Here is a 13,211-nt window from a genome sequence, read left to right on the forward strand (position 1 = left end):
TCTATATGGTGGCAGTTTATAAGCATCAAAGATCACTGTAATCTAATCTTTGGATTGGAATGGTGCTCTTCAAAATAGTTTTCATGTCCTCCTGCTTATCATCCTGAGAAAGAAACAAGAACTTATAGATCTCATCCCAAAAAATGAGAATCACATTTGGCTGTGAAGAACTTGTAGAAGACCTCACTGGCATTTACATTTATAAGTAAAACAATCCTAATTAATAAAGACCATAATCTTATGAGCATAGGGTTTTTCTTTATTTTTAAGACAAAGTCTTTCTATGTAGTCCTAGCTGTTCTGGAACTTACAGAGTAGCCCAGGGTAGCCTTGAATCCCTACCTCTGCCTCCAGAGTGCTGGGATTAAAGCTGTGTGTCACCACACCCCTATGAGTGGTATTGTTTTTGAGACAGGATTATCACTAAGTAGCGATGGTTAGCCTAGAACTCTATATGTAGAACAGGTAGGTCTCTAACAGAGATCTACCTGAGTGTAGTTTATATTTTTAAGGACATGATAATGATCTTTCAATAAAATGTTAATAGAAATCTTGAAAGAAATTATGCTAAACTATAGATACGTATGCCTTGGTCTCTAAAGAAAAACTAAGGCTACAAAAGCAGGAATAACATTTTAAAATATCTAACCAAGAATATTGAAGACGGCAAGAAAAATACTATTTAAGATAATCAGTTACGTAGCTTTCTCTTCTCTCATAAATGTGTTTAGTGCTTTTTAGTCATTGACTAGAGTTATTGGAATCTCCACCAAATAATTAAGAAATGTAGATTTGTAAAGGGTTCACTTAGAGTAACTCCAAGTTCCTTAGTGATTGGGACACATTCCTATGATATAAATTTAGTAAAAAAGTATTGAGATTATATTATTTGAAGGTGACTTTCAAGTATTCAATTTCTCTCTTGTTCCCTCTCATATTAATCTCAACTAACAGCAAGCCAAATTCAAATAAATAATAAGTACAAAGTATCTGTCATGGAACCTATTATGATGCTCCTATAAAAACAGAAATGAAACAAAAATTTAAGCTATTTCTGTTCATCAAATAACTTTGAAAGAACGTGAGCTGTTTCAAATAAATGCCTGGGTATGGTTTGTATAGGTCTATGTTTCTAGCAGTCTAGAAACACAGGAATTGTTTTTAAAACAACAACAAAAACCTACTCAAAACTCCATGCTGGCCACAAGCTCTAGAGAAGCAATTACTGCTGTTTTACTAAATGGACATGTTGTAGATGGTCAAAACAGCCTGTAAATATTTAAGCTGAGAGACTGGAGAGAGGGCTTAGTGGTTAAAAGGGCTACCTGATCTTTCAGACCAGAATTCTCTCAGCGCCCATATCAGTCTGTAACTCTAGCTCCAAGAGTTTTTGACAGCCTCTTCTGGCCTCCAGGGGCACCTATACACACAGCACACACATTTTACAAACAACAAAAAACTACATTTATGTCAATAGATTAGTGCTGTTCTGCCAGCTCTGGTCAAAGATACTTCATTCTGCTGTAGTTAGTGTTACTGCAAAGTGCTGTTGAATGCTTAGTCCTAAATAATATCCCTACCACCCTTCGTCCCAACCCCAAGGCTCAGGGACTATCACAGAACAGGGAGTAGAAAGAATGGAAGAATTGGAGGAAGGGGTAGAGTCTTATGGAATGCTGTCTTCTGGGGCATGACAAGATCATCACACTTATGAACTCAGAGCAGCTGTGCTTACCTGCCTAAGACCTACACATGATTGAGTTGTCAACATTCCCTCACGGAAGGGGGAGGGGCAGTTAACAGTTGCTTGGGGGTAGGGCCTCACAAGGCCCCATCCCTCCCTGAGGACCTAGAGGCAGTTAATGGTTGCTGGGTGAGGGAGAGACATTTTCTTCTGGTGTAGTTACTGGTAAGTTGCCCATACTCCCATAAATAACCTCACCAAAGCTCCTGTAAGCAACCCTAACTAAACTCACTGAGTCACAAAAAACAACAACAAAGCCCATGGAAGTAGAAGGAGGATTACTTGGGAAGAAGGAAATCAGTGAAAAGTGGGAGAGAGAAAGGGAGAGTAAACATGATCAAAATACATTATGTGTGAGTGTGAAAATGTCATCATTAAATTCACTGTTGTGTACAATGTATGCTAATAAAATAAAAATATCAGAAAAAAGTTCTAGAAAGCCATATTCCAAACACTGATTTGATACAGCATTTTTAAAAATTATTTTTATTTTATGTGCATTAGTGTTTTGCCTACAGTTATGTCTGTGAGAGGGTGTCAGATCCCTTGGGACTGGAATTACATGCAGGTGTGAGCTAACATGGGTGCTGGGAATTGAACTCTGGTCCTTTGAAAGAACAGCCATCCTCTTAACCACTGAGTCATCTCTCCTGCGTTCCTATGTGTAATGTTAATGCAAATAAAGTATATTAGGTATAGATATACAATAATATGGATATAAAAATAAAGCTCCTATTCATTTAATATCTGCCAAGAATCAAAGCGCATCCTCCACCTCATGCTTCTGCCATGATGCTCTGCTCAAGCAAACTTGAAGCCTCAGGTGTCTCAGGTATACTAGTTCTACCAACTGGACTAGATCACTCACACAGAGAGTGAAGGCAGGAGCATCAGAGCTTCAAGGTAATCCTTATCTACTACATAGCAAGTTCAGGGAAAGCCTGGGTTAATGAGATCATATCACAAAACAAGACAAAACAAAACATGACCCAAGTTTACTGTTAGCATAAGAAAAGGCACATTTATTACACTGTATTGTCTCCCTTTGCAATTCTTAATGACCATAGTAAAATTTACACGATCATAATAAAACAGTCTAGAAGATAGTATTACATTTTATTTTACAAATAAGAATAATGAGGCAGATGTGGCTTTTTGTTTTGCTTTGATTCTGTTTTATGAGACAGTCTCACAGGATAGCCCAGGTAAGACGTAATGCAGTATGAACCCTGGATAGCATGGAACTCTCTCAACAATCTTTCTGTCTCAGTCTTCAGAGCACTAGGGTTGCATGCATGAACCTTTCTAACTATTCATATCAAATTAGTGACTTGATGAAATGATTAAAATTTAAGTTAATTTACCAATGTTTAATGCATAGACTTATAAGATGCCCTCCATAGGTATTTCTTCCTTTTAGCAGACTAATTTAGAATGACTACGCAGACAAATGAAATGAAATACTGAATCTGAATAAGAAATTAATGTATTTAGTTCTAATATCTACATAAGTTGTTCACTATGGGATAAAATCCTTAAGTACAGAAACTCCATATCAGTAGTATAGTACAGTATAGTACAGTATAGTAGAGTAGAGTAGAGTAGAGTAGAGTAGAGTAGAGTATAATATAGATCTTAAAATGAATGTCAGACAGGCCAAGGAACAAGGAACAAGAATGTAATATTTATCAAATTTATGTATTGTTCTTTGTCCTATTCCATTTTAGTTGTTGGAAAATTCATGTGAAAGAAATTCTACAGCAATGCATAGTTCCTTTATCGTAACAAGTACTGTTTTAGTGCTGAAATCAACACTCTACAATGAAGACAAAGAGAATTATCTTCACAAATAGTTTGAAAATATAAGACACTTAGCAAATCAAAACATCTCTAAGTATGTTAGCTGACACAACATACTTAGCTACATATGAAGTGACTATCTTTTAAAACCTTTGGAAATTTTGGCTTAAAACAACCACCTATTAGTAAAAATCATGCCTGAACTATAAAATGGTTGGACAATGGAAGCCTGGAGAATACTGACATCATAGTACATCAAAACTGAAGAAAAGAGGGAAGGGAAAAGAAGACCTGGATAGAGCAAACAAGGGAGAAAGGCAACATAGTACTTTAAAACTCAAACCATACTATTTAAAAAAAAAAACAAAACTTAGGGGCTGGAGAGATGGCTCATTGGTTAAGAGCACTGACTGCTCTTCCAGAGGTCCTGAGTTCAATTCCTAGCAACTACATGGTGGCTCACAATCATCTGTAATGGGATCTGATGCCCTCTTCTGGTATGTCTGAAGACAACAACAGTGTACTCATATACATTAAATAAATAATTAAGGAAAAAAAAAAACCCAAGTCATATATGCTTTGGCAAAGTATACTACACAGAAGAGTAATTGTGCCTGGCGACACAGACCTGTAATTCTAGCTATTTGGGAGGCTGAGGCGGAAGACGCTCAAGTTCAAGGCTTGTATGGGTTATAGAATAAATACAAGGTTGACCTGACCACTTAATGAGACCCTGTCTCGAAATTTAAATAAGTAAGGCTAGGTATATAGTTTGGTGGTATCATTTTTAGCATGCAAATTAATCCTTAATACTGGTGTAGTATAATATATTAAAATTTAGTTTTCTGCTATAAAGTTTCCTGCAGTATTTGAGAAAAAAGCCTGGAATGTGACACCAGAACATTTGGAATATATTTTTAAAAATCTTCCTGCATAGAAGATGGACTAGTGAGTATGAAATGCTTGGGCTTGTCTGCCACCAAGGCTTACTATCCAAGGTCGATTCCTAGAACAAATAGGATGGAACAAGAGAATGCCTCCTGCCAATTTTCCTCTGACTTCCATAGGTATGCTGCAGTAAACCTTCCCCCAGAAGGAGAGAATGAAACACACACACACACACACACACACACACACACACACACACTCACTCCCCTTTTTAAAAGCTGTGTGTGTGGTCCTAGTGCTATGGGAACAGAGACAGGAGATTGCTGGTGCTTGCTAGCTGCCAGTTTAGCTCCAGATTTAGTGAAATCTCACACATGTAAGTATTATAATTATTCACTGTATTATTTATAATTTTCCATAGCTCTAAGCATTATAATACATATGAACTTGCCACATAATTTGATATTACTCTATCAAGGAATCAGAGTGAAACTGACTTCTCCTCAGGCCTTTGTGCAGGCATGTGTGTTACATACAGCACACATGCATATGCACATGCACACACACCACACAAAAATAAAGGACGAAAAGAAAAATAAACAGAAAGGCAGCATACTGAGATCTATTGCCATAAATCTTGCAGAAATGTTAACTGATACAGCAGATCCTGCTTAGTAAAAACAGATTCTAGGGTTGATAGACGCTTTAACAGGGAAAAAGTCTGTTGTACAATTATAAGGACCAGAGTTCAGGTCCATAGTACCCACATATATGCCAGTTCTGTATGGTGTGGCCTGCCTATTAGGTCAGCACATGGGAGACAGACAGGAGAAGCCACTTAGCAAGACTAACCAAATTGCTAAGTTCTAGGTTTAATTGAGAGACTCTACCTCAAGATAAAGGGTGGAGAATGATGGAGGAAGACACCAACAACCTCTAGCCTCCATCCACACACCACCACCATTAACACATACAGTGGGTTGACAAGATAGTTCAATAGATAAAAGTGCTTGTCACACAAACCTGAGTTCAATCTCTAGATCACATGAGGGAACTGACACACCAAAGGTATCCTTTGACCTTCACATGTGTTCTTTGGTACTTATACAACCACATATATAATAATTAAAGAAATTTTAAAAGTATATTAGAAAAAAAAAAAGAAAGAAATGCTAATGGTGTGGTGGCACCAGCCTATAATCTGAGTATGTAGTAAGCTAAGAAAAGAACCTGGGGTCTACATAAAATCAGGCCAGCCAGAAAAACATAGCAAAACCCTGTGTCAACAAACAAAATGAGTAACAGTTATCCTTACAGTATTTATTAGTAGAAATGATAATACTATAACCATATTATACATTTAAATTTTACTCAGTTACCTTTTAATAATATTCTCAGGTTGAATAGGGGATGTCTGTTATTGAAATGATTAAAAGGTATCTGTATTGGTTTATCAAAATAAATGAAACTACTAAAATTCTCTACATTTCCAACTATGTCTCACACATGTAAGTATTATAATTATTCATTGTATTATTTACAATTTTCCATAGCTCTAAGCATTATAATACATATGAACTTGCCACATAATTTGATATTACAAAAAGTCAAATATGCCGGGCAGTGGTGGCACATGCCTTTAATCCCAGCACTTGGGAGGCAGAGGCAGGCAGATTTCTGAGTTTGAGGCCAGCCTGGTCTACAGAGTGAGTTCCAGGACAGCCAGGGCCACACAGAGAAACCCTGTCTCAAAAAAGAAGTCAAATACAAAAGGATAGAAAAAAACAGAACATGGTGATGTTGTTAGAAAGATGGTTAACAGTATCAACTTTTGTCTCCTTTTGTCATACTGGGGCTGGATCCATGTCAGACAGGCTCTCTACCACTCAACTACATCTTCAGAAGTAACTTTGCTTTTAAATGCAGAGAAAGTCCCCCCACACCCAATGAACTGACAAGTTATTTTATTCTGTGAACATATCACTGAATTTCATAATATATGTAATAAATAGCACTTTAGAAAGTATAGGTTAAATGATAGGATGAGAAACTAATAGTTTTACCTAGGAAAAGAAATGGTATTTTCTATTAAACATATTTCAAACACATTTAATACATTTAACCACTTACAGGTGACCAGAGGCTTATTTTATTCAATTAAATCTTAGTGTGTATGTGTGTGTATGTGCAACCACATGTACACATGAGGTTTAAGGACAACTTGAGAGGTGGTTATCTTTTTCTACCATGTGGATTCTGGGAATTAAAATCAACTTGTCATATCTTGGCAGCAAGACGTGTATGCCATACTACCAAACCCTATTTTATTGAAAATGGTAAATTACTGATCATTACAAATGTTTTCTAAATGATAGATGTGAATAAATATTAACATTCATGCATAAATATTTGAAATTAAAAAAAAAATCTTACTAAATGGGCCCCTGCTTGAAGTAGAATATCTGCAACATCCGTATGTCCATTTTCACAAGCATAGGTTAGAGCTGTGTCTCCTGTTGCTGTGGTAGCATGCACATTAGCACCTAGGAAAAAAATACAACCACACATTTACCCTGAAGTTGAAGAATCACATTAGTCCAATTTTGCAATAAGGTCAAACTGAAGAATTCGAAATGTGAAAATGCCATCAAAATACAGTTAAGTATTCCTATTTTCCCTTTTTGTTTTATTTCCTTTAAATACATTTCATAAAAGTGTGTTTTACCTTACAACAAAGCAATAAACCAAATGATTTTAAAGCAGAGAAATTTGCCTGCATATCCCACAAAATATACCTTAAGTACTAGACACAAAAGCAAAACATCTAAACAGGGAATTCTGAAACAGCTCTATGGATAATATGGTACAAATCAAGTAAATAATTTTCTCATTAAGAAAACCACATTATGCCGGGCGGTGGTGGCGCACACCTTTAATCCCAGCACTTGAGAGGCAGAGGCAGGTGGATTTCTGAGTTTGAGGCCAGCCTGGTCTACCAAGTGAGTTCCAGGACAGCCAGGGCTACACAGAGAAACCCTGTCTTAATTATTTAATTTAAATAAAAACCTCATGCTTCTAAATTGGAAGTACAAACATGAATTTATGGCATTTCTTTTAAACATTTAAGAAAAAAATATATATTTCTTAATCCTGACCTTTGGGTCCTGGAGCCCAAAGGACCTTAAATTAAAGCCTGATAAGGCAGCTCTGCAGTGCTACCCAAGTCTGACAACATGTGTTTGATTGGTGGAATCTACAGAAAGGTAGGAGGAGGAAGAAGAAAACTGACTTCACAAAGTTGTCCTCTGACCTCCACATCCACACTGTGGTGTACTTATGGCCATGCATGCACATACATACAGATATGTACACAGCATAGTAATTTAAAACACTCCTCCTTCCCCACTACTCTGCCTACTTTTGAAGGATATTAGGGGATCATCTCGTAGTTTCTAGAAATGGATAAATAAAAGGAGAGGAAAGTCAAGCCAAATGTTATCCTACAATACCTACATGAATTTCTACCAAATTTTGAATATGGGTAGATTTCATTTTACAGAAAATCCCAGCTAATGAACAAGAACAGAATAACAGATTGCTAGGATACTTCTACTTTGCAACCTCTTATAATCTAAGTGACCTAAACTATGATAATGGTTAACTAATGATACTATTAAAAAAAAAATGAGAAAACCAGATAACTGAAAAGCCAGATAACCACTGATGAAGTTATAGAAGTATTATTGATAATGTCTTCCTATTTTTAAAAATTCTACCTGAATACAACCAAGTTTCCCTCTAGAGTTAACCATTAATTTATGAAAATATAAGGAAAAAAATGTCAAGTATGATTACAGAAATTACTGGGAAGCTTAAGGAATCAACTCACCATTTCTTCAACAACAACACCAAAATTCACAAGGAAAAACTACAGAGATCCTGCAAATTAAATTTTTTCATGCATGCCAAGCACGGTAGTAAATTCCTCCAATCCCAACACAATGTAGGCAGACACAGGAAGACTTCTGTGAGCTGGAGGCCAGCTTAGTCTATACAATGAGTCACTGACCCTATTTATATTCTATTTTGTTTTATTTTATTGGTATTTTGAGACAAGGTTTCCCTATGTAATCTCAGCTTTCTGGTAGCTGGCTAGATAGACCAGGCTAGCCTTCAAGTCAGAGAGAGCCTTTTACATCTTCCTCTCTGAATACCGGCATTAAAGGTGTGTTACCACAACCAGCCTACCTTGCTTCTTAGAAGCAGGAAAAAAGTACTGTTGCTATTTTTAATTTTTTTTTCTCCTTCCTTTGAAGATTTTTAAAATTTATTTTATGTATATGAGTACTCTATGTGCATGTATACCTGCATGCCAGAAGAGGGGATCAGAACTCATTACAGATAGTTGTGAGCTACCATTTGGTTGCTAGGAATTGAACTCAGGACCTCTGGATGCTCTTAACCACTGAGCCATCTCTCTAGTCCTAATTTCATTTTTTACAGATATACTAAAATTATTATGTATCTTTTTAAAAACTGATTTTTAAAGCTTTACACATTACAGTTAGGAGCTGCAGAGAGATCAGAGGTAAGAATACCTGCTGCTCTTGCAGAGGAGCTGGTTTCAGTCCTCAGAACCCACATGGCAGCTCACAATCACCCAACTCCAGTTCCAGAGATCTTTCACCCTCTTCTGGGCTCTACTGACACTGCATATACATGGTGCACACTCAGGCATACATAGATACTTAAATAAATAAAACGTTATTTTTGTTTTATTTGTTTGTTTGTTTTTAAAACAGAGTTTCTCAGTGTAGGTCTGGAACTTGCTGTGTAGACCAGGCTGGTCTTGAACTCAGAGATCTGACTGCCTCTGCCTCCCAAATGCTGGGATCAAAGGTGTGCACAACCATACCTGATGCATAAAACTTTAAATAAATAAATAATCAAATTAAAAGCATAAATGTTTATTTTAAATAAAAATAATTATAAAAAATAAATAGGGGAAGTGGGAAGTATATACATGAAATGAGTTTGACCATGAGTTAAAATTGGGTGGGAAACAAATTGAGCATGATAGGGCATACCTGTGACTCCAAATTGGGATGTGACAGCAGGAAGAGCAACAGGAGTTTGAGGTCAAGACCAGCCTGTGCTACAGAAGGCTGCCACAGAAACAGAAACAAAACATGCTCATACCAAAGCCAAAAAGAAAAAGACTGGTTAATGTTGGAATTATCATTCTAATTGGGTAACCCTGGGAACTATATCCTCCAAGTCAGCAGTAGGAGCAAATATGAGAGTCAACTGAGACAGCAGGAAGTGACTCCAGGGGCTCCAGAGTTAGTTACTGAACACTAGCTAGGTTATCTTGATGAGACTATATAGCAATTTTGCATCAGTTAAGTTTCAAGATTAAAAAAATAATAATAATGAAGCCAGGTATCCTTCCCAGAAGGCTGCATTAAGAGCCAATAGGGATACATATTAGGACCCAGGGTCAAAAAATAAAAAATAGAAACAGAATGGGTTTAATAATATTTCTTTCTTTCTCACACAGGGTTTCATTTTTTTACACAGGGTCTGCAACTTGCGTGTAGACCACAATGGCTCTGAAATCAGAGTCACATACATTGGCCTCCTGAGTACTCAGATTAAAAGCATGCACTACCACACTCAGCTAATATTTTTTATAACACAATGACTAGAGGCAATTAATAGAAGTAATACAAAATCTGAGTAAAAATAGCTAATATTTGGTAAGTTCTCTCGTTTTGTTTTGGTTTGTGAATACATGGTCTCATGTAGCTTAGGTATGCTCTTATGTGACCAACTTGAAGTCCTGATCCTCCTGCTTCCACCTATATGAAGTTCTTTTTGTTTGTACAAGACAAGGTTTCAATATGTAGCCCTGGCTGGCCTAGAACTCAATTTATAGAACAGGCTGGATCCTTCTTCTGCCTCTCCAGTGCTGAGGTTATAGGCATGTGGCACCATTTTAGAATTTAGCTTTAAAACAATGTATCAGGGCTGGGTGTTGGTGGCAAAGAGAACATAGGCCTTTAATCCCAGCAGACAGATCTCTGTGAGTTCAAGGCTAACTTGATCTACAGAGTAAGTTCTAGACAGCAGGGCTACACACAGAAAAACCCTGTCTTGAAAACAAAACAAACAACAAAAAAAAGGAAAAGCAATGTATCAGACCTTGATAAAATGATAAATTCAATATTACTTCTAAAAGACAAAAGTTTATGTTTTTAATCAATATTTTTTCTGGCATATCCTACAGACAACATATATTCTAAAAAATGTACTTACTTCCTTTCTTTTTCTTTTTTTGGTTTTTCGAGACAGGGTTTCTCTGTGTAAGCCTGGCTGTCCTGGAACTCACTCTGTAGACCAGGCTGTCCTAGAACTCAGAAATCCGCCTGCCTCTGCCTCCCAAGTGCTGGGATTAAAGGCATGCACCTCCACTGCCCAGCCGACTTATTTTTTGATATTACTTAATAAAGAATAATGCACAAATATTTGAAAGAGACACTTTGCCTGTAAAATTATTTCCCACTTTTTGGGTCTATGTATGACTGCTGTGTGCATTACTGTACATGTATAGGTGTCTATGTGTATGTGAGCATATATGTAGAACACATTTGCAAATGTTTGTAAAGGCTAAAGGGTGGCATCAGTGTCTTCCTTGATAATTCTCTATCTTATATATCATTTATCGATGTAGAGTCTTTCTCTGAGTCTGAAGCTTGCCATAGTCCAGCTAGGCAGCTTGCTCTGCAGATTCCCTGTTCCTGGGATTACATGGTGGCCAACATGCCCACCCAGCTTTTACATAGGTATGACCTTCATGCTTGCACAACAAAGATATGCCAGCAGAGTCATCTCTCCTAAATCCCTTTATTTATTTATTTTTTTGAGGCAACTTAAAATGTCAAGAAATTAACAGGCTTAAAGTATCATGCCAGAGCCATCTCCTCTTATCATCAAAGACTAAGCAGGAGGAACTAACCTTCCAAAAGAAATGAACAGGCAGTTTAAGAAACCCTTTAACACTGAGCTACATCCTTAACCCCAATTTTATTTTTAATAGACAGATAATACTTGTATACACTTATAGGGCTCTGTTATGTTATGAATACACTGAAATAATCAGATCACATGAATTACTATCTATCACCTCACATATATATTATTTCTTGGATATAAAAATATCCACAGTCTGCTAATAGTAGAAATTTTGAATTAGGAAATGATAAGATGGCTTAGCAAGTGAAAACACTTATGGCACAAGCCTGATGACCTGAATTTGATTCCTGAAATCCACAGTGGAAAGATAGAATCAAGTCTTCAAGGTTGTCCTCTCACTTCAATGTGTGTGCTGTGACACATGCATGCCTGCATTTACATCCTCATATTCTCTCTCTCTCGAAATAAAATTTTAAAAGAATAATAAAACACTCTATATCCCTAACTGGGTTATCATTCTGTGCAGAAGGTAAGTCACTAAACCCTGGCAGTCTGCCAACATTCCCCTTTTTTGCTATAGATTTTTCATGCCTTTATAATAACCCTAGACTCTGGTAGCCACCACTGCACTCTCTGTTTCTTAGTTCAATGTTTTTAGATTTGAGACATTAGTAAAGTATTGTTTGTATTTTTCTTTCTGTGATACAGGCATTTTTAAAGACACGTACCAGCAGCCAGCAAGTATTTAACCAACTCCAGGTGTCCCTCCTGAGAAGCCTCCATGAGAGGTGTAGAGCAGCCGAGCTCTATGTCAGCCCCTGCCTTAATCAGAAAATCTGCAACTTCAGAAAAGCCTCCACAGCAAGCCAAGGTAAGAGCAGTTTCCTGAGTTTCTTCTGTCTGGGCATTTATATTTGCACCTGAAAGCACAACAAAATACAGAACTAGTTGCAAGAGAATTATATACAGTATGCAAATAGATGATAATCATCTACCATCTCTGCTTAGGCTATTCCTTCTAGAGTATTGAAACTTTTATATGACTGAAATTCAAGGCCTGCCTAAGCTATAGAAAATTTATTTTCTCATCAGTGCAAAAACAGTATCTATTTAAACTCATATGCAAAACACACAAGAGGTTAATTTTAATAAAGTACAATGGCTTTACCTTGTGCCAACAGAAGTGCCACCATCTCTTCATGTCCTTCTCGAGCAGCTTCCATCAAGGGTGTGTATCCTTCATCATTAACTTCTTCAAGATTTGCTCCTCTTTCAATAAGCAGTGCTGCCAATTCAACATGTCCACCACAGGCAGCTAGAGTCAATGGAGACTCAAAGGAATCCGCCGGCATATTCACTTGAGCACCACTGTCTAAAAGCAAACGTGCCACCTCTACATGTCCATCCTGTAGATGATCAGAGGTAAAACAAAGACAGAATTGGAATTTTTTTAAAGTGGAATGCAAACAAGAGACTAAAGAAAGCCAATATCGCTTAGGTATTACACATTATCATCAGGCCTCTTGGACCCTATCTAACACCTATTAATACGAGTTTTTTAAATGTTTAAGGGGCTGGAAAGATGGCTCAGTGGTTAAAATCATTGACATCTCTTCCAGAGGACCTAGATTCAATTCCCAGGGCCCACATGGCAGCTCACAACTGTCTGTAACTCCAGTTCCACGGGACTCAACAACCTCACACAGACATTCATGTAGGCAAAACACGAATGAACAATAAAAATAAAAGTAAATTAAATGTTTAAATTTCCTTAATTTTCACAAACTGCAAAATTTTCTAAAAC

The 13,211-nt window shown here is 36.9% G+C and overlaps 1 protein-coding gene across 8 annotated transcripts in view; it reads right to left on the bottom strand.

Annotated features, from left to right (window-relative positions):
- Window positions 1-13,211, bottom strand: part of LOC114617264 (ankyrin repeat and KH domain-containing protein 1) — a 104,853-nt gene that overhangs the window by 59,373 nt on the left and 32,269 nt on the right. For all 8 annotated transcript variants that reach the window (XM_028762838.1, XM_028762835.1, XM_028762837.1 and 5 more), the window contains exons 8-10: window positions 12,576-12,813; window positions 12,136-12,327; window positions 6,866-6,975 (exon numbers count right to left, since the gene is read on the bottom strand). In XM_028762838.1, coding sequence (XP_028618671.1) covers window positions 6,866-6,975; window positions 12,136-12,327; window positions 12,576-12,813 — 540 coding nt within the window. The remainder of the gene's footprint in view (window positions 1-6,865; window positions 6,976-12,135; window positions 12,328-12,575; window positions 12,814-13,211) is intronic.

This window comes from Grammomys surdaster, unplaced genomic scaffold, assembly GCF_004785775.1.
Source record: "Grammomys surdaster isolate TR1022 unplaced genomic scaffold, NIH_TR_1.0 135, whole genome shotgun sequence".
In the NCBI taxonomy this organism is placed as follows: Eukaryota; Metazoa; Chordata; class Mammalia; order Rodentia; family Muridae; genus Grammomys; species Grammomys surdaster.